Source organism: Opisthocomus hoazin, chromosome 6 (assembly GCF_030867145.1).
Source record: "Opisthocomus hoazin isolate bOpiHoa1 chromosome 6, bOpiHoa1.hap1, whole genome shotgun sequence".
NCBI lineage: Eukaryota > Metazoa > Chordata > Aves > Opisthocomiformes > Opisthocomidae > Opisthocomus > Opisthocomus hoazin.
The window spans coordinates 76737492-76763927 of NC_134419.1; the positions used below are offsets into that span (position 1 = coordinate 76737492).

The 26436-nt window shown below is 51.2% G+C and overlaps 1 protein-coding gene across 4 annotated transcripts in view; it reads right to left on the reverse strand.

Annotated features, from left to right (window-relative positions):
* The window catches only part of CTBP2 (C-terminal binding protein 2), a 158783-nt gene that overhangs the window by 32200 nt on the left and 100147 nt on the right, over window positions 1-26436 (reverse strand). Inside the window, exon 1 of one of the 4 annotated variants that reach the window (XM_075423901.1) lies at window positions 21308-22949. The exons of the other annotated variants lie outside the window; for them this stretch is intronic. Within the exon in view, the coding sequence (XP_075280016.1) occupies window positions 21308-22949 (1642 nt within the window). Of the gene's footprint in view, window positions 1-21307; window positions 22950-26436 lie in introns of those variants that run through there. 4 annotated transcript variants of the gene reach the window in all.

Genomic DNA, 26436 nt, shown 5'->3' on the forward strand with positions numbered 1-26436 from the left:
TAGCCCAAGGGGTAACGGCACAATCACGCTTCTGATGTATTTATACAGCACATTTCATCTTCATTAATCTAGATAACACACTGGCAGATTCTTATTTTTCGATTCCAAGAGTGAGGAGCTATTCCTGCACTACGGCAGCTCAACACCCACCTCTCCCCATGCACGCAGGGCCCCATGGAGGTCTCTGACCACTGCCCCAGAGCACGACGCGACTTCCTACCCTCCCGCTGCCTTGGGAAGGGGCCACAGCCCTGCAGCCCTGCCTTGTCCTGGGGCTTGTCCCGGCTCCAGGCTGTGTCCCCGCAGCCCCCAGAGTTCACCGCATCCATTTGGTCACAATGTGGGGCACGAAGGACCTCCTCGTAGCATGGGGCAGCCCTGCCCTTGCCTTAACCAGCTCTGACGCATGGCTCTTCTCATGGGGGCAACCTTTAGCATCAAGAGCTAAAGGATGGAAATTATCATGCTGGAATAAAGCACTCTTGCGAGGATCTGTATTTTCTCTCTGTTTTTTGTGAACTGACATTTCAGTCAATAATCATATTTAAGGTGTCTTCTTTTCTTGTGCATGCAAAGGACAGCTGCCCTGCAACTCCCGTGGCTGCTGGGAGGCATTTCCTCCAGACATCCTCAGCGCATTAAGTGACAAATAAAATCCCAAGCTGTAGAGAAACTGACTGCTCTTGAAACCATATTAAACTATAATGGGCTGAAAATGTCTTCATTTTTATGTCTCTTCACTATCACGGAGAAGAAAGTCAGTGCTGATGTAGGTAAGCACAGGCTATGGGTTTATCTGATAATGCATACTGAAGATAGCGAAAAACATTTCAAATTTGCCTACAGCTATAAAACTGTAAATCACACTGAATGATATTACTGCAGTAAGACGTTTTCCTCTAACGGTTTTCTATATTTTATCGGTTCAATAAAACCCATCACCTATCAACCTAAGAGCTGTAGTTATATACCCTATGGTTATTTTCTGTTAATTGATTTTTTTTTTTAGTTTTACAATTGTGCCACTAACCCACCAGAAGAGCGAGGTATGGCAAAATGAACTAATCAGTTTTCATTTCTTTCTTGGGAAGTAGGTAGGGGAGGGGGGGAAAAGGGAGAGTCCTGCACTCAAGTGTCAGAAAGTTGACAAAGTTTCCTGCCTTGCAGTAGAAAGCACTGGGCAAAGATGGATGCTGATGCATCATATCCCCATCTACGTATTAATACATTTGATTACATCATACAGATTACAAAACATGAACCAAGTGGGCTGAGAAAACTCCCTGGGATCACGAAAAAGAAGGCTCCTGCAGCAACAACGACCCGACGTAGTGCTTGTGTCCGAGGGGATCCCAAAGCCCCTCACGCACTACCTGCCACTGCCATGAAGCCACCCCGGCAGCTGGAATCAAGCGGTACAGACTGCCTGGAAAAGAGGTGAAGAAGACATGGGACTCATCAGGAAATCCAGCTAAACGAGCATTTTACAGTCTCACACACAAGTATGTTTGTGTTGTCATGGTTCATTCCACAAATACCCAAGAGGTAAACTGTACAGTACTCAGTGTAATCTGTTCCTCTAATTAATACCTTTGATAGTACAAGGAAAAACCCAATATTGTGAAAAACTCTATAACACATGGCCAGCTGATTTTCTTAAGAGTACTTAAAAATACAGAGGTGGCTTCATAATTGCCCCCAAACCCCTTTCCTTTAGTGGCATTACGTTCAGCAAGAGGTTTCCCACACCCCTCCCTGGTTCTCAGCCCAACAAATGGGTCACGCAGAATCACAGAGTGATCGGGGTTGGAAGGGACCTCTGTGGGTCACCCAGTCCAACCCCCTGCCGAAGCAGGGTCACCCAGAGCAGGCTGCACAGGACCTTGTCCAGGCGGGTCTTGAATATCTCCAGAGAAGGAGACTCCACAACCTCTCTGGGCAGCCTGTTCCAGTGCTCCATCACCTTCCTTGACCTGTTGTCCTCTCTCTGCAAGCAGACAAATTCTGCACTCATTTGTTTCCCTGATACTCTCTTCCACTAGAAGGAAAAAGGTGATCCTTCTGCAGAGACTTGTTAGAAGTTGCTCTCAAAAGAAGGACCACCTAAAAGAAGATACACAGACCTCAGTCACAGGGTCTGTGAATGATATTGTGAGTTTTTTAAAACAAGCTAGAAGAAGCAGACCTTGAGAGAGGTGCATTGAAGCAGATCCCTCTCAATGCTTGTTCAAGGTCTAGCGAACAGACATGGATGGGTTTCAACATTATTTTTTTTTGCTTTGTATGCAATGGAAGGGTCACAATTCTTGAGGGACTCCTCTTCAAGCTCTCATGGAATGAGCATGATGCTGCTTCTGCTGCTGTGCTCTCCAGTGCCTCTGCAGGAAGCGTTGGAGAGGACGTTGCACAGACACCGATGACAGAAACACGTCTCATCCTCTTCTGCCTCCTTACTTTGGACTGAGCTGGTGAACCACGCTCGCTGCCAGCATCAGGTACAGAGCACGCACCAGGCCTCCTCCCCAGCTTGTGCCTGCATTCAAGCACTCAGCCGACTTGAGACTGGTTCGCTCTTTCTGGCCCTGTCAGGCACAGAAACAAAAAATCCGTTGCTACTTCCTCGCGATTCAGATGAGGAGTGCCTGGAGTCAATGGGTTCAGTGTGGGGATCATTCGAACCAGCTGCGGCCAGTGAAAAGAATCCCTTCTTCATTCCTGCGACCAGGCTTGCTAGAAAGTAGGGAGCAAATGTTCCACCCAAAATAGTTTTGGTCTGAGCACAAGGGAAGCTATTGGCAACAACAACGTTGAAAGAAAGAATGTCTAAGCATCAGGCTCAGATGCCTTGCAAATGTATTTTGTATCCTCTACCCCAAATCATATTTCTCTCTGCCTGTAACAGACTACATGCTTTAACTGGCTCTGGCAGATTGCTGAGTGTCTTTATTTTGGCTAGTAGAGAGCTCCCTTCCATATGGGACCTATCTGGGATGGAAAGCAGACCTACCGGGACGGAGAACCCAAGCCCAGCTGAGCACCGGGCCACGATGGTCCTCCACAGCCAAACCAAGTCGTGCAGGAGTCCTGGGCAAAGGGTGAAAATCAGGCAGATCCTCGGCTGCTCACCTTTTCACAGAATCACAGAAAGGTCGGAGTTGGCAGGGACCTCTGTGGGTCATCTAGTCCAACCCGCTCCCGACGCAGGGTCACCCAGAGCAGGCTGCACAGCACCGCGTCCAGGCGGGGCTGGAATATCTCCAGAGAAGGAGACTCCACAGCCTCCCTGGGCAGCCTGGGCCAGGGCTCCGTCACCCTCAGAGGAAGAAGTTCTTCCTCATCTTCAGCTGGAGCTTCCTCTGCTTCAGTTTGTGCCCATTGTCCCTTGTCCTGTCGCTGGGCACCACTGAAAAGAGTCTAGCCCCGTCCTCCTGACACCCACCCTGCAGATATTTAGAGGCATTTATGAGGTCCCCTCTCAGCCTTCTCTTCTCCAGGCTGAACAAGCCCAGCTCCCTCAGCTTTTCCTTGTAGCTTCCCGGTCCACCCCGGACTGATGGTGCAGAGCACACTCTGGGCAAATCCTCCTCTGTGCTGCAGGCCCATCACCGTCCCTCCATGCACCCAGAGCGTGAGGACGCTGGGATAGTACTGCCACAAATACTGCTCTTCTCAAAGAGCTGTGAACTGCCACAGCCACCAGGTGCGCATGGCTAGGTCTTCGCGGTTTGTTGTTAACCTACAATGAACCTGAAAAGCAGAAGGTGCTGCTCTTGCTAGGGGTGCAGAGGTAGAGCAGCAGACACCAAGAGTTCCTTCTGGTTGAGCGACCAGGTCTGATCGGAGCATTTCCTCTGGGTTGACTGGCAAGAGCAACTAATCCTGATGCAGTGCATATGTTCCGAGCTCTGCGTACTTCAGAAACGAAACGAGAAAAAAAGTTGTTGTGCTTCGCTGTGAAATATCAAAAGCACTGAACTGTGATGCATTAACATGGCACTGTCTTCAGGACTCTCGCCCAGCTCCAGGCTGACAAGAGGAGCTGGCACACAAGGCATTAAGAAGTGCACATCTTCTTTCCTCGTACAGCCAGGTGTACAGCACGGCAAAACAACACGTGTGACTATGTCTCCATCCTCTTCACACAGTCATCAGTGCAGCGTAAACTAAGGACAATGCCCATTAACAGGAGAGGATAGCAACTAAGGTAAAAAAGATTTGCATTTATTACTGCCACAATCCAAAGGAAATGATAAACCCTAGCCAGCCGAGTTTCTAATTTGGTCTTAATCTCACAGGGCGTAGCTGCGCCAGCGCTGGCTGCCTCCCCGTCTCAGGCCTGGGCTCCTTTCCGTTGGTCAGGACAAGCCTTCTCCCGAATCACAACAGCTGGCTGGAGCAACCCTCCACCTCCTCTTTCTCGCTACAACTTTCCCTTGGAGCATGATGACTTTTAAATCCTTTCAGGCTCAAAGCCCAGTAAGCAGTAAAGCCCAGCACAAAGTGATATTTATTTCTCATAGCTATTTTTTTTTGCCTGTAAGAACCCAACAGAAAAATAACCTCAACATTATTTGTCATAGCCAGCGGTGGGTTTGAAGCTCTGACGCAGCGAACGTGCTGCACGCGGGGGTGCTTGGTGCAGCACGCCTACTTCTTAGTAGAGTTAAAGGCAGAGCCTGCCCAAAGCCAAAGCTCCTACCTTCCTTCAGCTGTAGTAAAGAGTGACCTGAAATCTTTGGGGGAGCTGGAAACTTGGGTATGGACAAGGAACTCAAATGAACAGCCACAATGGCTGCGGAGCGGCTTCCTTAATTACAAAGTTGGCTACGTTCGTAAAGAGGAGGAAACCAATGCTACAGACAGCCGAGGCAAAGAGCAAGTTAAAACTGTAGCACATGCAGCTCTGGAGGAAACAGAAACCGGCTGTATCAGCCCCCCCAGATCCTCCAAAACCACTTGTAATTATTAGGCTGAAAATCAAACATGGTCCTGCTGCTGAATCGGAGCAGTACAAGCTTGTGAATATGACTTGGCCTTAATTAATCAATTCTGACAAGGCTCAAAACACTCCCTAGGCAATTTAAGACACCATAAAAATTCAAGGAACCGACACTTTTTGACCTCAAGATGTCAAATACAGAACTGCTGTCTGGTTCTGACGAGCCGTCACTCTATCCCCTGGCCATCCCTGCTATAGCAAAGCATTTCACGTGATGGGCTGCAGCCACACAACAACGTGGTCCACCAGACTACCGGGGCGTTCCCAGCGCCCCAGTCAGCCCAGTTTCCACAGCCTCCAAGAATCCCCGCCAACACAGCGTCGTCGTCGATCTTCTCAGCCCTCTGCCCTGCTCTGGCGCTCGGCAACGGGAGCGTACGGAGGCATCCAGCGCCGTGCGGCGAGGAAGGCTGAGGGACCCACACCTCGCAGCTCGCTTGCTGGCCAGGCTTGCCCGGCTGTCCTCGTGGAGACCCGGCGTGCTGTCGTGGAAGAACTGGCAAGCTGCCTAGCAAACAGAAAAGTTCAACAAGGGCAAGGGCAGGGTCCTGCACCTGGGGAGGAACAACCCCATGCACCAGTACAGGCTGGGGCGGACCTGCTGGAGAGCAGCTCTGCGGAGAGGGACTGGGAGTGCTGGAGGACAACAAGTTGACCATGAGCCAGCAGTGTGCCCTGGCTGCCAAGAACACCAGTGGGATCTTGGGGTGCATCAAGAGAAGAGTGGCCAGCAGGTCGAGGGAGGTTCTCCTCCCCCTCTACTCTGCCCTGGTGAGGCCCCATCTGCAGTGCTGTGTCCAGTGCTGGGCTCCCCAGTTCAAGAAAGATGAGGAGCTACTGGAGAGAGTCCAGCAGAGGGCTATGAGGATGATGAGGGGACTGGAGCATCTCTCCTACGAGGAGAGGCTGAGGGAGCTGGGCTTGTTCAGCCTGAAGAAGAGGAGGCTGAGAGGGGACCTTAGAAATGCCTCTAAATATCTGTAGGGTGGGGGTCAGGAGGACGAGGCCAGACTCTTTCCAGTGGTGCCCAGTGACAGGACAAGGGGCAACGGGCACAAACTGAAGCAGAGGAAGCTCCAGCTGAAGATGAGGAAGAACTTCTTCCCTCTGAGGGTGACGGAGCCCCGGAACAGGCTGCCCAGGGAGGCTGTGGAGTCTCCTTCTCTGGAGATATTCCAGACCCACCTGGACACGGTGCTGTGCAGCCTGCTCTGGGTGACCCTGCTTCGGCAGGGGGTTGGACTGGGTGACCCACAGAGGTCCCTGCCAACCCCTAACATTCTGTGATTCTGTGAAAACACTAACCAGGAAGGTGATGAGCTTTTTTAAATGGCAGACCAGCCCGAAACCACAATAAACTCTCTAAGCAGAGGAATTTCAGACCGCGCACGTCTCTCAAGCCAGCCCAGGGCACACCCCAACACAGAGATGGGCAACTACAGCGAAGTGAAGAAAACTGCAGGCAGAGAAGCAGCAGGTTTCCCCTGCGCAGGTCACACGCGGGTCTGCCAGCCCAACCAGCACCTGACACCGGCCAACGGAAAGAAGCCGATAGCTGTCGCGCTGAGACGGTTGAGCATCCCACGATGGAAATTCAAGTGGCCGGTGCCAAAGCAGCACTCCGGGGGAAGAGGCGGCTGCGCCGTGCGGCCGGGGAAACCGGGAAGGCACAAGGAGAAAGAAGAGAAGAAGAAGGAGAAAACGCTTCTTGGCTGCAGCAGAAAGCCAACACACTGATGCCTCTCCTAAGCACAAGGCTCTGGCCAAGGAGAAGCACAGGTTGTAGACCTGTGGATGCTCTTACTGTAATTGAAGGTGAAGCTGTGGCCTCCCAGGGCTGCGCATGCTTCTCGCCGTGGCGGGCTGCCACCCTCTGTGACTGAGCACGGGGTGTTTGCCTTTTTCTGCTTTAAACCAGTAGCCAGAATGAAACGAAATGCGGGTGTCGGATGTGAGAGAGGCTGAGGAGCACGGCTGCGGTCTGCAGGCGGGTGACTGGAGAGCGAGGGCAGCAGGAAGGCTGGGTCTTCAGAGTGTGGCTCCAAAAACAAAATCTCAGAGGACACCCTCGCGATGCCCTTCCACACAGGAGATGAAAAAGAATCGTCCCAAACTGGACGGGCAGAGGTGCAGCTCCTCAGAGGGTCTCTGTCCCAAACACCTCTGCAGCAGGAGTGTGGCCATCGCAGAATCACAGCATGGTGGGGGTTGGAAGGGACCTCTGTGGGTCACCCAGCCCAAACCCCTGCCCAAGCAGGGTCACCCAGAGCAGGCTGCACAGGACCGCGTCCAGGCGGGTCTGGAATATCTCCAGAGAAGGAGACAACCTTCTCTGAGAGACCACCCCAGGAGACCTTCAAAATTACCTTACATCTGACTCCCAGCAGCTCCATGTGGCTTGATGCAGAGCAGCAACGCACAGGTTACGCATTCTGCTTACAAGAAAATTAATCGACTTGGAGTGAAATTTTGGATCTGGGAACCAATTTTTTTTAAAAAACAATTTTAATTTACTATTTTGCCAGCTCCTGATTGAAACTCCTTGCTCAAGGGCTCAGGACCCGCTTACCAAACAGGGCACTGCTGTATTTGGATGGACTCGAGTCAGAGTATTTCTAACACCACGAAAGGTAGAAGCTAGAGGCAAACAAACAGAGCACATAAGTACGCCAACTTGAGAGGAGGAGCGTACAAAAAATTTCGAAACACAAACATTGTGTGAATGCTACCAGCAGCGTTGTTCCCAGGCATGGAATACTTTTCCTAGAAACTGGCTACCTTCAGAGCATCGTCTGTCCCGCTGCGGTATTTTGGTTGGCTTACTCTTGTGGATTCCGGTATTTCCGCCCCCTTCTTCTGCTCTCCTACCTTCTTCCTTCCTCTCCCACTTCTCCAGATGTGTCTGCACCGAAGGAAAGCTGCTCCCTTTGACTCTGCGGGGCAGCTTCCAGCCTTGCCTGCGCTCCGCGGTGCTGCAGCCCAGCCGCTGGCCGGATTGCCCGGCATTTCTTCGTGCGCACTTCTCGTTCGGTGCTGCGGTGCTTTGGCTACGTGCCTTGTGAACGGATTAAACAAACAAGTAGGTAAGAGGCGTATTAACTCAGCGTGCTTAATAACTTCCCAGAGTGGGAGTAAAGGAAACTGGAGATTCCCCAGGAAACCGTCCCGGTATGCAGAACAGGGCCAGGCTCTCCTCCTTACAGGGCACCGTGGAGAGGAAGCGTGCACTCTCGGCACCTGGTGCAGGCAGTCCACGGCCACAAAACCACCAAAAGCAAGACAGGAGTTGCATTGCAGACGGCTTGTCTTCTCGAGTGCAGCTGCTGTTCTGGAGCCTGAGGGCTCTGGGAGGAGTGCGAGAGGCTTTTCGGAAGGAGTTGAAGCAGCACTCTTCCTTACTGGCATCTGACACCGCTTCCACAGAGATCCCTTCCAACCCCTACCATTCTGTGATTCTCTGTGTGTGTGATTGCTTCCTGGAGCAGCAGCAGCTCGCTGTCCCCTGGGCGAATGGTGGAACATCTCCTTTGGCTCTCACCAAGTGCTCTGCAACTTCCCGTACCGTAAACCGGTTGCCTAACAGGAGTCTGTAGGAGAGGGCTGAGTGAGCTGGGCTTGTTCAGCCTGGAGAAGAGAAGGCTGAGAGGGGAGCCTTAGAAAAGCTTATAAATATCTGCAGGGTGGGTGTCAGGAGGACGGGGCCAGACTCTTTTCAGTGGTGCCCAGGGACAGGACAAGGGGCAACGGGCACAAACTGAAGCAGAGGAAGTTCCAGCTGAACATGAGGAAGAACTTCTTCCCTCTGAGGGTGACGGAGCCCTGGCCCAGGCTGCCCAGGGAGGCTGTGGAGTCTCCTTCTCTGGAGATATTCCAGCCCCGTCTGGATGTGGTGCTGTGCAGCCTGCTCTGGGTGACCCTGCTTCGGCAGGGGGGTTGGGCTGGATGACCCACAGAGGTCCCTTCCAACCCTGACCATGCTGGGATTCTGGGATTCTGTGAAAACCTCTCGAGCACTGAGCCTTGTAGGAGACGATGCTGGTTCTCCCCATCCTTCTGTGAGATCTGCTTTCCACATGTCTCTGCCGATGCGCTTGTCTTCTCCACGACCGCGAAAGACCAGCCTCCCTCCCCGCTGACCCTGCCCCTCTCCCTGCCTCAGCCCCCCCGCCGGCTGCGCACCAACGCGCCTGCATGGGCACCAAACGGTCGGGTTCGCTTTCGCCGGCACCACTCCTCTCTCTAATGCCACCACTACTAAGGACACAACACCGTGGCTACTCGTTGTCTCCAACCTCTGCTCGAGCAGTCCCACTGCTGTTCCAGGGACAGAAGCTACGACAGGCCAGGACTTCCCTTCACATTTCCTAGGGCAAAGCTCATCTTCTACCACAAAACAACTACTGAGAGAGAAAAATTCAGTTTCAGTACTAAGCACAGGTTACAAAAGTCACATTTACTACCAACTTCATGTGTCACCTTAGAAGAACAAGACAGTCCAACTGATCTGCTCTGTATTTCTCTTACACACCTCTCACAGCTGAAAATCCTTTACAAGGGGATTTTACTTAGCAAAGCACCTGATTTTCACCCCAGCACTACCTTCCCTCTCACAAATATCTCTGTTTACAGTCTGGAACTTTATAATATTGAGCCGTGACCACATTCATTATCTCTACGCTCTCCTGTCATGTCAATATTGCACAACTGCCATTTTTCTTTCCCCTCCTCAACTGCTACCATGATTGGCATTGCCATTAGCTTTCACAAGTGACCTCCTTTGGTTTATTGCTGCCCACAGTGTCAGTAATCTAAAAATTATCCCAAAATACAGACAGATATGCTAGTCTGATGCCTTCTGCCACTTCTGAGGATCTTCTTCGAACCCCTCTGGGGGGTAAAACAGCAGCTCTGCCTTTCCCACGGACCCTGTCCCTCCTTCTCCAGGGAAGAGCCACTGCTTCCTCCCCACTACTCCTGCTCTGGTGGTGGAGCAGCCAAGCAAGCTCCTTCTGTGCCTCCTGCTCCACAGGTCTTGCAAGTCCAGCTCTGCTCCACTGCTGTCACAGCGTGTCCCGTTCCCTGCCTGGGGCCCTCTTCTCTGGGGCAGCCGGGCACTCTCCCACCACTGCCCACCCGCGTCCAACGAGAAGTCTTCTGCTTCATTCTCGGAGGTGCAAAAGCCTCAGGTTTCTTCCCTTTCTGCTTTGGTCACCTCTAACTCTGAAGCACTGTTTCTGTTTCAGGAGACCTGGACGCTCTCTCCAGCCACCTTCCAGCTCTCTGTACACTTCCAGATTTCCACGCTAATGCTCCAGACTTCAGATAGTTCAATCAAGTTTAAAGTCTCAGTTTTTGCCCCTTGCACAGCAACCACTCAGCTGTGCCTAGGGCAGCATGTCTGGCACCCCAGCCACTCAGCAGGGTCAAAAAGCCACAATAGTTTATCCATTATTTTTGTACAGCACCCTCTCTACAGCAGAGCACAGTGGGTCCGTATCTATGAGCCATCTGCATTCTCTCAGTTATTTTTTTTCTTGAGAACATCGCAGTGAGCTAGTCGGACTGGCCTATCTGTTCATTAATAGGAGCAGAGGCCAGCCTGGCATACTGGAGTTTTAGGCTGAGTAAATCAAATCTTGGGGGCACTGGTGGCTGAGAAGCTCAACATGAGCCGGCAATGTGCGCGTGCAGCCCAGAAAGCCAACCGTATCCTGGGCTGCATCAAGAGAAGCGTGGCCAGCAGGGTGAGGGAGGGGATTCTGCCCCTTTACTCCGCTCTCATCAGACCCCACCTGGAGTCCTGCGTCCAGCTCTGGAGCCCCCAACATAGGAAGGACCTGGATGTGTTGGAGCGGGGCCAGAGGAGGCCACGAAGATGACCCGAGGGCTGGAGCACCTCTCCTACGAGGACAGGCTGAGGGAGCTGGGGCTGTTCAGTCTGGAGAAGAGAAGGCTCCCGGGTGACCTTAGAGCAGCTGCCAGTGCCTGAAGGGGCTACAGGAAGGATGGAGAGGGGCTTTTCACAAGGGGGTGCAGTAATAGGACAAGGGGGAATGGCTGTAAACTAAAAGAGGGCAGATTTAGATTGGATATTAGGAAGAAATTCTTCCCCATGAGGGTGGTGAAACACTGGCCCAGGTTGCCCAGAGAAGCTGTGGCTGCCCCCTCCCTGGCAGTGTTCAAGGCCAGGTTGGATGGAGCTCTGAGCAACCTGGGCTGGTGGAAGATGTCCCTGCTCATGGCAGGGGGGTTGGAACCAGATGAGCTTTAAGGTCCCTTCCAACCCAAACCATTCTATGATTCTATAAATTAAAAATGTGGTAAGTTGCCTAACCAGAAGGAGGACAGGAATATTATGATTTCATGTAAAACTGAAATATCAGAAATGAAGAAAACAGAAACATTCAATCCTATGCACAACCAAACCACTTTTAAATGGCAAATGTCCAAACCAGAAAAACAGTTCTTGACACACAGCTGGTACTACACCTCAAAGTCAGGCTGACCACACAAAAATAACCCAAAACTAAATAGTCAACATCTGTGCTGACTAGTACTATACTTAGAAGCAATTTGAGCTTTAATAATTCAACAGAATTTAATTTGCTGGAGGAAAGGAAGGTGGAATTTGTTTTTTTTTTCCGAAGCATGACGTGGATGGCTATCCTATCTCTGTAAGGTACACCCCAACTGGTAGCAAGTGCTGGGCGTGGGGCCAAGCACACGCAGGCACCCAGACACACACACACAGACTCACAGACAGACAGACAGACAGACACATACACACACACAAAGCCTCAGCGTTCTCTGGATCAGGCCCACAAACTGCCAAAACCGAGATCAAGCCAGAAATCCTCAAACAGATTTGACATGCAACAGTTAAAACCGAGCCACGCGACCGGTATTTATTTTAACCATAAGCCCTCTATTAGAATTTTGTTTCAGAAATTTTCAATTGCAAACTTGCAAGTGCTTGGTGGAATTCCTTTTTATGCCTCGCTTCAGACTGTTAATAACAGCTCCAGTGCTAATGACCTAACTCCTGGCCGTACAGAGGAAAAACAGCGCCTCATGAAATATTGATACACACTTGGAAATTTGACAATTATCTCCAGAGCTCCTTGGTATAACCTGAAAGCAAATAAATAGCAAACATTTCCTGTACTCATTAAAACACTGAAAAACAGAGAAAGAAACCTACTCATTATCCATTTCACAAATATAACCTATTATTTTTAATAACGCACAGGCATTCAATGCATGAAATTTACAGCTTCTCTTCCTTAAAGAAACCATTGGTTTTGTAGATCTAATTTTAAGAAATGCAATAAAAGTAAGTCACATGGAGCTGGCTGCTTTTGCAGGAGAAAGTAAAATCCTTCTTCTAATGAAATCAATGACAAAACTATCATTTTCGAGATGGAAGCAAAACTTCACTCACTGCCCTATTTTGGAAGCTGCTTGTCCAGAAAGAAATTCTCCAAAAATTAGAAAGGTTAATTTTGTCAGCCTTTCTCATGCAAGCTTGGGAGACAGAAAACGGGAGTAGAAAAGAGCTGATGAGCCAGAGTGTGGGGCTGCTAGTCCAGACAACCTATCTCTGTGCCAGCGAGATGACACCCAGGCTCGCCCTGCTCTCTGGACCTTTCAGCCCTGACTGCGGCTGAATCAGAACCACAACCGCTGCAAGAGCTGCTGGAGAGAGTCCTGCAGAGGGCTACAAGGATGGTGAGGGGACTGGAGCATCTCTCCTACGAGGAGAGGCTGAGGGAGCTGGGCTTGTTCAGCCTGGAGAAGAGAAGGCTGAGAGAGGACCTTAGAAATGCCCATAAATATCTGCAGGGTGGGTGTCAGGAGGATGGGGCCAGACTCTTTCCAGTGGTGCCCAGTGACAGGACAAGGGGCAATGGGCACAAACTGAGGCACAGGAAGTTCTGTCTGAACATGAGGAAGAACTTCTTCCCTCTGAGGGTGACGGAGCCCTGGCCCAGGCTGCCCAGGGAGGCTGTGGAGTCTCCTTCTCTGGAGATATTCCAGACCCGCCTGGACGCGGTGCTGTGCAGCCTGTTCTGGGTGACCCTGCTTCGGCAGGAGGTTGGACTGGATGATCCACAGAGGTCACAGAATCACAGAATCACAGAATAGTAGGGGTTGGAAGGGACCTCTGTGGGTCATCTAGTCCAACCCCCCTGCCGAAGCAGGGTCACCCAGAGCAGGCTGCACAGGATCTTGTCCAGGCGGGTCTTGAATATCTCCAGAGAAGGAGACTCCACAACCTCCCTGGGCAGCCTGTTCCAGGGCTCCGTCACCCTCAGAGGGAAGAAGTTCTTCCTCATGTTCAGACGGAACTTCCTGTGCCTCAGTTTGTGCCCATTGCCCCTTGTCCTGTCGCTGGGGACCACTGAAAAGAGCTTGGCCCCATCCTCCTGACATCCACCCTTCAGATATTTGTAGGCATTTATAAGGTCCCCTCGCAGCCTTCTCTTCTTCAGGCTGAACAAGCCCAGTTCCCTCAACCTCTCCTCGTAAGGGAGATGTTCCAGTCCCCTCACCATCCTCGTAGCCCTCCGCTGGACTCTCTCCAGTAGCTCTTCATCTTTCTTGAACTGGGGAGCCCAGAACTGGACACAGTACTCCAGATGAGGCCTCACCAGGGCAGTGTAGAGGGGAAGGAGAACCTCCCTCGTCCTGCTGGCCACACTCTTCTTGATGCACATTCTGTGATTCTGAAGAAGGAATGAAATGGAAATTGAAGAGCCTTAAGCCAAATGTTTCAGCTGGTAAGATAACTTCCACTCTTATACAGGTCCACTCAACACGAGGAAGAATTCAAAGCTGGGGAAAGCTTGAGAGCAATAGGAACTGGAGCTGCTGGCCAAGTAGGACAACTACAGCTATAGTTTGGCTTTCCTGGTTACTTCAGTGTCCCAACAGGACAGTCTAGATACTGATAAGCTCCCTGCTGTCCACACTGAATGCTCTCTTTTATCTTTCATAATACACACTAATCAAGACTCCTTTCATCAACAGAGCAAAATATATGCACTTGCATGAACTACTGTACTTTTTGAACATTCATTTAAAACTTTATAATAAAGCATTCAGAGCAAGGCAGAGAACAACAAATGGCTGCATGCGACCTTTCTGTTTTTTCTTCGCTCTGTGGGTAACAGTGAGAGACCCCAATGGAAGACTGGACCATCATAAGAAAAGGCTGATAATCTATAGAGTCAGTAAAGCAGTGTGTAGGAGGCAGCTTGAAACCGCTCAGGGATTTGCAGTGTTAGAACAAGTGTCAGGAAACGTGTCAGGGCTAAGGAGCCCAGCAAGGAAGTCATGGGGGCATGGTCAGGTTCCTGCATCCCACCACCCTACGGCGCCCGATGCGGCTCCTTGGCATGGAGGTAACCCACCTGCAGAGACCACCTTCACATCTGGAAAACACATGCCAAACCTCAGCTTTGGTCTTCTTTTTCTGACTTTTTTCGTTGAAAGTATATCCTAAATTCTTACTTCTCGTTGTGTTTGCTGCCTAAGCAAAGTCCTGTCTGCTTATTTACTTGCCAAGTCGGTGCGACAGCCTAGGAAATAATAAATTGTTTGATAACCAAAACAAGTCACTTCTGGCAAACAATGAAGGCTCTGCAGAAGTGCTGAGCCAAACGGATAAGAACTGATACACTGATCACATTTTGGAGAGTTTTTCTCCCCATTTTCATGTACATCTGTATCCGCACATATAAATAAACATGAGAATGCCATCTTGGCTGTTCCAATCAGTATTTCCCAAGGATCTCCACCGGCTCCAACCGTTCAGGTAAGCCCTGCTGGCTTCCTTCTTACAGTGACAACCTGCTTATCTCTCGGATTACAGAGCCTAAAGCACCCTCCTCCCGGGGACGATGACGCTTTTGGGAACGGCGGGAGGAGTACCGTACTCTCATTCTTCTCCCAGCCTCTGCCTGGCTGCCTCTTCTTCTCCCATGCGCAAGACGCGGCGAGAGGCCGTTTCCCTCAGCCACCCTACGCTTGGTGACTGAGATGATGCACCCCCGGGGACTGGGATGCTCCAGGAGGGAAGGGACCACCAACCTCTGCCACCGGCCCCGCTGCTGGCAGCGATGGCACCGGCTGTTGCAACGTGGTGCGCGCTGCCCGCGCACGTGGCAGCGGGGTCGGCAGACACTCCAGGCAAAGAAAAAATGAAATTTATGCCTGGCAAACGAGGTTAGGTCAAGGTCTCCCCAACTACCTGAGACCTGGAGCCCTCACACCGAGGAATTACGCTGCAGCAGCCTCACAGCTGGAATGTCTTTCACACGGGAAGGGGCACGGGGTGGCCCCATGCAGCCAGGGCTGGGACCGCGTTGCATCGTGCCATGGGACCCACATTTAAGCCGATTGCCGGCCGTGACACCCTCTGCACTGGGGGAGAGGGTGGAGGAAGGGAAGCGGGGCACTAATCCGCTCCATCTGCTCCGGAGCAGCTAATTGGATTGCGAGGGCAGGAGGCAAGGCCCCTGGATGGGGTGCGGGCAGCCACGCCGGCCAGGCACAGACACCCAGAAACCCCCTATTTCGCTAAATAAAGCTGCCCTAGTGCAGAGGGTGATGGTTCCACCGTGCTGCCGAACACACCGCTGGGCAAACCCTGCCTAAGGACTGCACTGGGACAGGACATGGCTGCCCAGTACCGCCCCAACGGAGAGGTGGAACTGATATCGCCTAGGAAAAAGAACATATGTGACCTCCCACCCCCCAAGTAACATCTCATCTTCAACAAAACCCTAGAGACAGCAGACAAAAGAGATTAAATACTAGCTTTCTTTACCAGAAGCCAGTGGAACACTGTTAACGTCTGGTTTTATTTAGGTGCAAAAGTCAAAAGCTCATCTGCCGGTTGCTATATATAAATCTTCCTAATGTGTGTCCTACATCTGCAACATTTATTCTAAAGAGGTGGCTTAATGATTTTGGTCTTCTGCTTTTTAAGGATTCAGCTCAGCACCTGCTTCGCTGTTAAAAATAACAGACAATTCAGATGTGCAGCATTTTCATTAAACTGGTCTGCTGCTTAACGCTATGAGAAAGACAAGGAGAAGAACTATAAGAAATGTTTAATACAATAAAGATCAGACCCCTTTAAAATTTTTGCCCTCTGCGAACACTAAGTTTGTAGCTATGGAAACTACTTACGAGAAAGCTAAAAAAATGTCAGCAAATACAGTCAGAGAATGATCTGGATATGTGAAGGACCCAACAATGATAGAGAACTACAGACACAGGGTGAAAGGGAAGTGTAAATTGAAGATGACAACACTTGTGCATCAGACAACATGTTCTCCTCCGACAGGCCAAATTCATTTTTATTGCCATGGCACTAAAGTCAATGAATTGCAGCTGGAATGAGTTTGACATTTTATATTGCTTTTGATACAACCATTATAAAAAGCATATTTCAACCTCTAAAAAAGTATTTTAAAAGCGTATTCTTTGCAACCAGTGAATCGTGTGCGCATATTGGCCAAGACAGTCAATGTTTTATCAAGGTAGTTTTCCGCACGTCTCTCGCACGCTCTGTTCTTCAGCCATTTTCCCTACTAACGCGAGCAGTTCTGATGACTTCGGTGTTAAGATCCCCACACGACACCCACCTGCGCTTTCACCTACCACCCTGAGGCTGGTGAGAGGACGCACACACAAGTAACGTTCAGCCGGGTCCTTGCAAGCCTTCCAAAGGCTTTCCCAAACTCACTGCGAGTATTCCCAGCTAATACCGTTATCATACTCCATATTAATGTCTTGCAAATGGTGCTGTGACCAACAGGACAGCAGACACTAGCAAGACACGTCTGCTTCTTTCAATCAAGTGTTTCTGTACAGAAGTTACAGTCCCAGTTGAAACCATTAGTCCGTGGTTTTGCCAGTGAATGCAGTGCAGACGTACTTTACCTGGAGGAACAGGCTAGCTGGGAATGGCTCCAAGGACTTGCTATGGTCTGTCAGGTCAGTGTGCAAATTAAATCAGATTTATTCAGTACACTGAGCTTCCTTTGGTGCTGTTTCAGTCTGGACTGTTAATCAAGCTGCCTTACATCTATACATTGTGATTAGACACAACGGCCTACAGAAAACGTAGTGAAGAAAACCTGAAGTTGATTTCTGAACTGTCTGCTATATGCACACTGGGCAAAGAATAAACCAGCCTCAACAAATGCTCATGGAATTTATATTGTGTATGAAATATCACTGCTAAACTCTCTCTGCCCAATAACAGCTCTGACCGTTTCAATGTGGTACTGTTAAAAGGATGGGCAAATGTCACTCTTAACCATCCCTGAACAACCGTCAAGGCTCTTGCTGCTGACTACACCCTCTGCTCTTTGCAGGTTGCCCACATGAAGAGCTTCAGGCTGCAACTGATGTGCGGTTAACTCCATTTCTATCTGTCCCAGGGTGCAAAATACCAACTAAAAGAATCCCAGTCAAGTGTTCAACAGCATAAGCAGAGCTGAGCTCATCACAGTGAAAGGCATTTCTAGCTGGGCTCTAAGTTGATAAAGCAGAAGATGAGTCCCCTGCACACTGGAGGCAACTACATGTCCAGAGAAGGCAGCTACCTTCCAAGACCCAAATCTTACAGCCAAGTAATTTTGTTCCTCCTTCCTTAGGATACCTACCTGACTTGTACAGGGCAGACCTGTTCCTCGTCCCTGTGGGAAGCATCTCCCCACTGTCATCATTTGCCTTCATATCTTCATATGTAAACTAGAGTCTGAAAAACCATCCAAGACACTTATTTGAAACAAATCATCATCCCTCGTTGGAGCTCCCTTATCATCAGAAACAGAAATCTGGACAGACTCCTTGTTTGGGAGAAGTCTAGGCTAGCTACAAAAATACAAGACTTCTTATCAGCCAACTGCCTTAAGGCTGACAGATTGGATACAAATTGAGAAGTCTAACAAAAATACCAGCAAACATAATAATTTGAAGACGCAACAATTTGGAGGTGCAGCTCCAGCAACCTGATCAGTCACCGTTAGACGCAGTTTGCCCTCACCAGCCTTGCCGACCTACGCTCGTTCTTTCCCTGCGTGACCACCCACTTCAGCACGGGGCTGGCCACAAACCCGCTCTGGCAGCAGACCCCCAGCCGACACGGTTTCCTCGCTCGGACCTCGCAGGGTTTATTCTTCCTGCTTGCCACTGAGATGGCTTGGTGCCCTCGCTACCCGTGATGCTACGGATGGCGAGGCTGCAGGAACGGCCGGCTCCGAGGACATTTCTCCCCGGGGAAGCCATTCCTGGCAGCTTCACGCACAAGGTCTCGATGACGCAGAGAGCAGCAGCTTTGCCAGACCCGTGGTTGGGGAGTTCCCGGGATGGAAAGCCGGCTCGGCTCCGAAGACATCCCGCTCGGCTCCTACGTCCCGCTCGCACTGCCGCCACAGCAACGGGTTAGGGTGCTCATTCACCACCTTCTCTTCACACAGCTCTGCAATTCCCTGGAATGGCAATTTATCTAACTTCTTCTTAATAATTATCTTACGAAATGCCAAGAAGTTGCAGCAATAAAGCTCATTGCTGATCTTCCCTTATCTAACCGTACCGAAGCGAGGGGCCCATAGGCTTGCGGCGCGTGCCTGTATCCCTGCCCCGGTCACCGTCTCTACCATCAGAAATACCGGGCAGGAGAAGACACCTCCCTCTCGCGAGCCCTCTGCCCAAACTCCATGTAAACAGTAGCTGAACAGAATCTGCACAGAGTGTCCAAGCTCAGCACAAAATCACAAACCGGGTATCCAGAAACACCTCACTGCGGAAAGACCACAGCACAGAGTCCAACAAGACTTCGAAAATAACCAATATGATCTATTTTAAACCCCTATCCATATAACAAGCTTCAAAAGCTGACTATAACCCACGTTTTATAACCCTCCGCTGACTGAGCAGACATTAACCTACACCGACAGAAAATATCTGCAGCCGTTTCGCGACAGGGCTTGATACTGAACTTGCTTTCACCTTGCGACACAAGTACCCGCCGCCAAAGCCACAGCCAGGAGAAGGCTCGTCCCTCCTAAAAACGCGTTCTCTCTCTTCCTGCTGGCAAAATACCACTTTCCTGGATTTAGTCAAGCTTCTGTCCTCCGCTCAATGTTTTAAAAACATCTTAACGTATTTGTAATCTTCGCTTATCACCTCGCGTGTAAGTGTGAACACTCCTTCGCGATGGTGTTCCTGAAGGAGGAATTCCTCAGCGCGGCTCCAACATCTACGAACCTTCCTTTTTGAACCCGTGTCCTTCCATTTGCCGTGTGTCTTACCTTGGCTTCTACTGTTAAAAGATAGTTTAACAGGAAGAAAACCTCTCAGGCTATTGGGAAAACAAAAAGGGGAAATAAATAAAAATGAAGACAATTTTACAGGTCCTACTTCAGCTAAACCTTTCAGGGACTTCAATGAGCAGATAATCTTTCTGTGATTATGGCCAAACCCTCTCGTTGCTTAGCAACACATAATTAAGGAATATGTTTTCAGATCCGCTTTGCAAGCTGGCCATTATCAGATGAAATTACTGGAGCAACAAATGTCATCCTCATGCAAATGAGCTGGTCGTAGGCAAAATACAAAAAAAAAAGAGGACCGAGCGGCAAGCGAGAGCTGAGCAGCACAGAAACGCTGCTGGCTTCCTCTTGTGGTTCTTGTCAAGGGAAGGGAGAATACCTAGATTTTTCAGATAACAGGGTTTGCAGTTCGTGTGCGAGAAGCACGGAAGGAAAGGTCCGTCTCTCATCGCGCAGGAGGCTGCTCCCAACGCACGTGCTCCGGCGCTGCCTCGCACCGGGGCTTTCACCGCGTCGGCACCCACCGGCTCAACCCCACGTACCGCAAATAAATGAACGTATTTTGTGTTCCCCGCTTTACGCCAGCTCACCTTTATTTTCAGGCTTTGGGAAACTGCTTCTTTAAAAAAGCTGCGTAGATGTACTACTTTTCACATCTGACCCACGTCAACACAGAACGGGTTGCCTAATATTTAAGCATATTTTAGAAAGCAATACATCACAGCAGCTACATAACGGACGCGTAAGCGTGAAAGAAACGGCATCTACTGCCTAGCTGTGCAATTATGGCAAGCCAGGGAAAAGGGGTGCGCCAAGCGTCTGCGTTTTGACAACTTTATCATTTCCACTCACAAAATCACTCTTTATTTAGATTCCTGCGGAATGGCATCACCAGTTTGGCAGGGTCTCTATGCCTATAAATGGTATCCTTCTAGTAAAGCTTTGTGCACGTACGCTGCCACGGCGCATTGTTCGAGACGTGTTTGCACGGGAGTTCAGCTGCACCGCACAGGGAGAAAATTCCCTGCTCGGAGAGTCCGTACCGGGAAAAACGTTTTGTGGGATTTCTTGCCCCATTTTTCAAACAAGTCGAGCCACAAATGAGTGGATTTGCCAAATTTCCTCGTCCTTAGCAGTGTGGTTTTGGGGATTAGCTTCTGTCAGGCTGGGAGCGTTATCATCAAGGCGCATCTCCGAAGGGGAGGAGTGGAGCCTGCTCAGCTCACCCAGCTCTACGGCTGAGCAGCCAAGGGCCCGAGCTCTGCTCGAAGGGGAAGACAGGAGCCACCACTCATTTTTATTGTTCCGGTGCTTAACGACAGGCTTTTAGTTTTAAGCACAGACCTATTACTTTAACAGCTATATCACTTCACTTGCAGGCATCTCTAGAAGGAAATCAAGGGGGTTATTTTGTGTGCCTGATAAACCAACAAATTAATAATAAGAAGAAAGACTCAGGTAATGGCCAAAGGTAAGTCGATTCTCGAATAACACCATTAGCTATCTGATGAATTTAGTCAAAACAACGCTAACCATTTCCTCAGAGGAACACATTTGCGCCTGGTAACAGCGGTAAAAAGTCAATCGGCAGCAAACCCTGTAGCCCTAATTGCTCAGCCAGCGCAGGATCTAATCTCTGCTTCTCTACAAACCGCAGGAACGGCAAGATTCACCCTGAAAGCATTCCCTGAGATACCGCTCACTTCTGACTGAAGTTGGCTAAATGAATAAAATATCTGGAATTTCACTGCAGAGCGAGGACGAGCATCTTTAGCTCCGCGTAGCCAGCGCGGCCCCGCGAAGAAACCCCATTTGCCTCCCTTTCTAAAGAGGAAAGTGTCTGATATTCAGGTGTGAAACCCCAATATATTTGACCGTGGTTTTTTTTTTGGAGGGTAAATACGCAACAACAAAGCGGTTCTAAACTACTGTATGGGCTAAGACCATCGGAAATTACTTGGTTCAGGTGATGCCATGGTGGAGACGATGACGGGGGGTCCCGTGCGCCTGCTGAGCTTCGGGTACGGGGAGAGTTGGGCAGGGAAACCGGGTCCGGCGGGTGCCAGGCTGCCGTCCCCCGGCGCTCCCGGCCGGCGGAGGAGCTGCGGGCTGCCGTGCGGGCTGGGCGCCGGTGATGCCGCCGCCACCGCCGTCCGCTCCCTCTTCATCAGCTCCATGGGCACGGTGTAGGTGGTGGGGTAGGCTGTTTTGGGGCTGGCGTGCGGGTTGGCCGCGGTCATGGCCATGCCGGCCGGAGCAGGGTAGGCGGATGCCGGCCGCGGGTGCGCGTTGCAAGGCAGCGGGGTGCCGTATCCAGAAGCGGGGAGGAAGTGTGGTCCCTGCGGAGCCCCCGCGGAGGCGGGGTAGGCGGTGGTCTCCAGCAGGTGCTGGGTCGGGGCGCTGGACGGCCGGCGGTGCAAGTCCCCCGCTCTCGGGGAGAGCGGCTGCAGCGGAGGCGGGGGCTGCGGGGCGGCGGGGCCATCCGAGGCGAGCCCCGAGGCGAGGGGCACCCCGCAGTCACCCGGCAGCTCGCCGCGGTGGCTGAAGCTGTTGGAGCGGGTCCTGGGGCGCGGCGCCCCGCTCCTCCGCTCCTGCCTCTGCAGCTGCATTTCCGCCTTGTAGCCGTGGGCGATGCGGGAGAGCACGCGGGCCTGGCCCAGGTTGGGCGCCACGGACTTGACGTCGTTCTCCTCCATCACGGCCAGCAGGCTCGGGGAGTCGAAGCCCTGCTGCAGCAGGGCGGCCAAGGTGCTCTCCGAGACGCCCTCCGCCCGCAGCAGCGCCGCGAACTCGGGGTCGAAGCTCCTCTTCGCCTCCATCCCGGGGAAGGCGGCGGGCAGCGGCGGGTGGGACGGGGCGGCCGTCGCCGTCGCCTCGTAGCTGTCGTAGGGGCCCCTGGGGTCCACCACCAGGCAGGTGGGAGCCGGCTGCCGGCCCGCCGCCGGCTCGGGGAGCCGCTCCGCCCCGTCGCCGTAGGCCTGCCTGCCGGGGAAGGCGGGCGGCTCGGCGCCGTACCGCTGGCCGGGGGGCTCAGCGCCGTACCGCGCCGGGGAGACGTCTCTGCCACGTGCCCGCTGCCCATCCGGGGCCATCTTGGGGTCTCGGTAGAGGCGGGCGGGCTCCGGCGGGGCAGGCGGGCGGCACGGGGGCTGGTCCCAGGACAGCCGGCTGCCGGGCGCCAGCGGCCGGCTCAGCGGGTGCTCACGGTAGCAGCGGGGGTCCTTGGGCGACCTGGCCGAGAGGGACGGGTCGCTGTAGTAATCCTGGGGCGGCAGGGAGCCCCGGCCCGCCATGGCTGCCTGCCGGTCGCAGTAGGCGAAGTCGGGGACGGAGCCTTTCCTGAGGGGCCCCGGGGCGAAGCTGGCATCCTGGTATGGGTACGCCTCTTGCTTCAGCTCCGCGCCGCCCTGCAAGATGATATCGCTCGCTCGCGGCGGCTCGTACCAGCCGCCCTCGCCGCCGTAGGTCAGCGAGCTCCTCCGGCCCGGCGGCCTTTGGTACTCGATGGCGTTCTCGCTCTCCCAGCTGCCTTCGTACCAGCCGGCAGCGTCCCAGCTCTGCGAGCGGCCGATGTTGGGGTGCTTGCTGGGGATGGGCATCGCCGCCGGGCCGCTTGCTCCCGCCGGAACGGAGAAGAGGAGGTGCCTTCCTTCTCAGCGCTTCTCCGGCGCGCATCAAAACCAGACCGAGCTCCGCCTGAGCCCTCCCGGGACTCCACAAACCACCCACCGGCGGTTTTGCCTTTCAAAGCGTTGCCTGAATTATTAATTCTGTGAAACCTTAGCAGGCAAAGCAGCCGCTGCCGCCCGCTCTCGCTCCAGGTCGGCGGAGGGAGCGAGCCTTCCCGCACGGTCCCACCGCAGAAGAGTGCGGCCGCGCTCGGCCCGGAGCCTTTATCCCCTGCCGCGGGGGACGGCGCGCACATGGACAACCGGCCCGGCACGGCGCGGGGATTAGGAGCTAAATAAAACCGCTAAAGCCCTCGGCTCCATGTGACATCATTTTAGCCCGATGAAATCTCCCGCGCCGACCCAGCCGGCAACCTCAATGCAATTTCTCCCCAGGGAATGCTTTTTTTTTTTTTTTTTTAATGTTGTTTTTTTAACACGCGTTTCATCCGTTTCGGTTGTCTCCTTCCTCGTTAGCCCAGGGCTCCTGTCTGCTCCAGCACCCACCAGCAACTGGCAGCGAGGTGACACAATGCGCACGCATCCCCTCGTCCCCAACACGAGCGCTTGTAAAAATAAAAAAGAAAGCTTCGGTGTCAGCTCAATCTTAATCCGCCCTGATGAAATGCTAATCCACTGCGCACGGCTAAGGACAAATTAAATGGGAGCAAGCAGGCAGGCCTAAAAAAAGGCCAATGCAAGATACCCACGAATACCAGAGTGATTAGAAATCAGTTAAGTATCTGGTTAACACTTTATGAATATTATAATTTGCTTTGGAAATTACATTTTTCGTTGTAGTTTCAAATTAGCCGTACTAACTAGGCTCCAAAAGGATTCTTTACATTATTATCATAAAATGCAAATCCCTTCGTCATCCCAGGACAGAAAAATGTGGAGGTGTAATCGGGAATGTAGAATTTGAAGACCCTCACAGAGGTCACGGAAAAGGAGGGGAGGATCAAAGGATCTAAAGCCTGGTCTTACAAAGCAAAAAGGAATCGCAGACCTTTGCCTATTACCTCCGGCTTCCTTTGGAAAAACGACATGAGATGGGACAACATTCAGAAACATCAGACAACACTCAATTTGTCTCTAGCGGTATTTCAGTATTCATATGGGTTAAGCTTTTTTTACACTTAGAGTAGGCAAAAGGATTTAGATGGAATCACATCACAGAAAATTGTTATTTGGGAATGTAATAAAAATTTCCCTATATAGGCACTATTTTCAGAGGAGGTATTAAAATGGCTCCCCAAAACATGTATCTAAATTATTACATGCTGCTCACGCTCAAATGTTCCTTTTCAAAGAAGAACAGGTCAACCGTTAACTTATTGTGCTAACCACCGCTAGTGAAGCAACATTTTCCTTTTCTAATTAAAGTCAGACGGAAAAGATTTTGCCTTTCTTTGTGGCGATCCCAAATTTCTTCGCCTCCAACGTGCCCCTTCCAGGACGGACCCAGGAAAAGGAGTAACAGCCACCTTCCCCGCTCCGTTTGCAAGACAGCTTGCGCATTTTTCCCGGCTAATCCACAATAAATGTTTGGTGCACTGGCCATCACATGATGGACTATTGTGCTATTATGATAGCTAAATCACTAATACAGTCTAATGCTTCCACTTGCCTATCATACTAATACCTCTGGGCTGTATTTCTGACCCAAATACTGACAGGATCTTTGAGTAATCCCTAAATTTCTTTATTGCAGTAAATATTATAAATCCTCTTCAAACATTCACTCCTCCAATTCCATCCCCAAGAACCACAGTCTTTACAATTATGTTGGATATTACACAGACATGCAAAACATGGGCCCCAAAAGATTATTTATGCAATTCTCAGAGAATATCTGATTGGCATCACATTGAATTAACTAACAAACTTAAGGCACACTGGAAAATTTCTTCTTTTGTGAGAGTCAGAATGGGAAGACACATTTGCGGCTTACAACTAAAGCAGAAAACATTTTAACAAACAAAAACATCTTATTACAACAACATTTTGCTAAAGAATAAAATGTATTCCCAACTGGATGCAGTGAGATCTGTGCCATTTGTTTATTCTGAAGCAGCAGAACAAAGCTACCAAAAACGTATATGAAAAAATAATAAAATCCTGGTCTATAGATCAAGGGCATCTTCCACCATTGTCTTCAAAGAAATCACTAATGAACACTGCCGCCATGTTAAGCCCTGGTTGACAATGGAAAAAACCACACCCCAGAGAAATTAAATCTAAAAAATGCTGAACGACTGCAAGGGAAGCCAGAGGGGAGCTTTGAACATTTACTACCTCTGAAAGAACCAAAAGCTTTAAAAAGCCCTTGGGTGGCATGACGGACGGACACACAAAAGGACCTCGCCCAAACCAACAGATCTGCAACTGGTGGCCGTGCCCTGCCTGGCTCCGGCGCACACATGGGCCACACGAGGACCAGAAGACCCATCTCTGGACCCCCTCCAGCCCCACCGCACGCCTGAGCTCCGAAACCCCCCCATGTGCCGTTGCACCAGCCTGGCCTTGCCCAGGCGCAACCTCGCAGCCCTTGGGCAGAGGGACGTGCTCTTCTCACGCCCGCTTCGCACGAGCCAGGAAACCTCAGCTTCAGACCTGCCGCTGGGAACACTGATGCACAGGGACGATTTATCCCATATGCACTGACGTCAACGGAGCACATTAACCGTTCCTGAGCTCCAAGCTAAGCAGAGGTAAAGGCCTGCAGGACCGGGGGCTGTAGGACTCGCACTGTTCCCTGCAGCCATGGGGAAGATGTCCTCTCCTTGCGGACCCAGAGCCGCCAGCCTTGAGGCTGGTGGAGATGTCCCTAGGAGCCTTGGAGCTGGGCGACCTCCCATGCCACCACGGCAGCAGAGGAAATGTTACACCCCCAGCGAACCAAGAAATGAATAAGAAATGATCGGAACGAAATATTTATGGCTGGACAGTAAGGGTCTTTTATTTTTCTTTTCTGGGCACTCTTAAAAGCAGCGTCTATGCACAGTCCCGTAACTCCATAGCTATTTCTGAATTCAGACCCGGAGAAAAATGGCCAAGAGAGGACGCCGAGGCACCGGGGCTCAACCCAACGTGACTGATCTCACCTGCGCTTCTTGGGAGGAGGCACCAGCACCCGCACTCCTGATGTGAGGGGGAGACGAAGGACTGCAGGACAGGTGGAAAACTCTGTCTAACTTTTAATTCTAGAGATATCTGGGGGGGAAAAAAACCCCACATACAAAAGAAAAAAAAAAAAAGCTGATCAAGAGATTAAACACTTTGGTATTTCTGATCACGTAAAAAATGCACAGTTTTGACTTAATACTCTGAGTTTCAGTCTAGAGTTGATCTAACACACGGTAAATTTTGCTGTGATACAACTACAGGAGAAGTCTGCTCTGGAAAAAAGGTAACG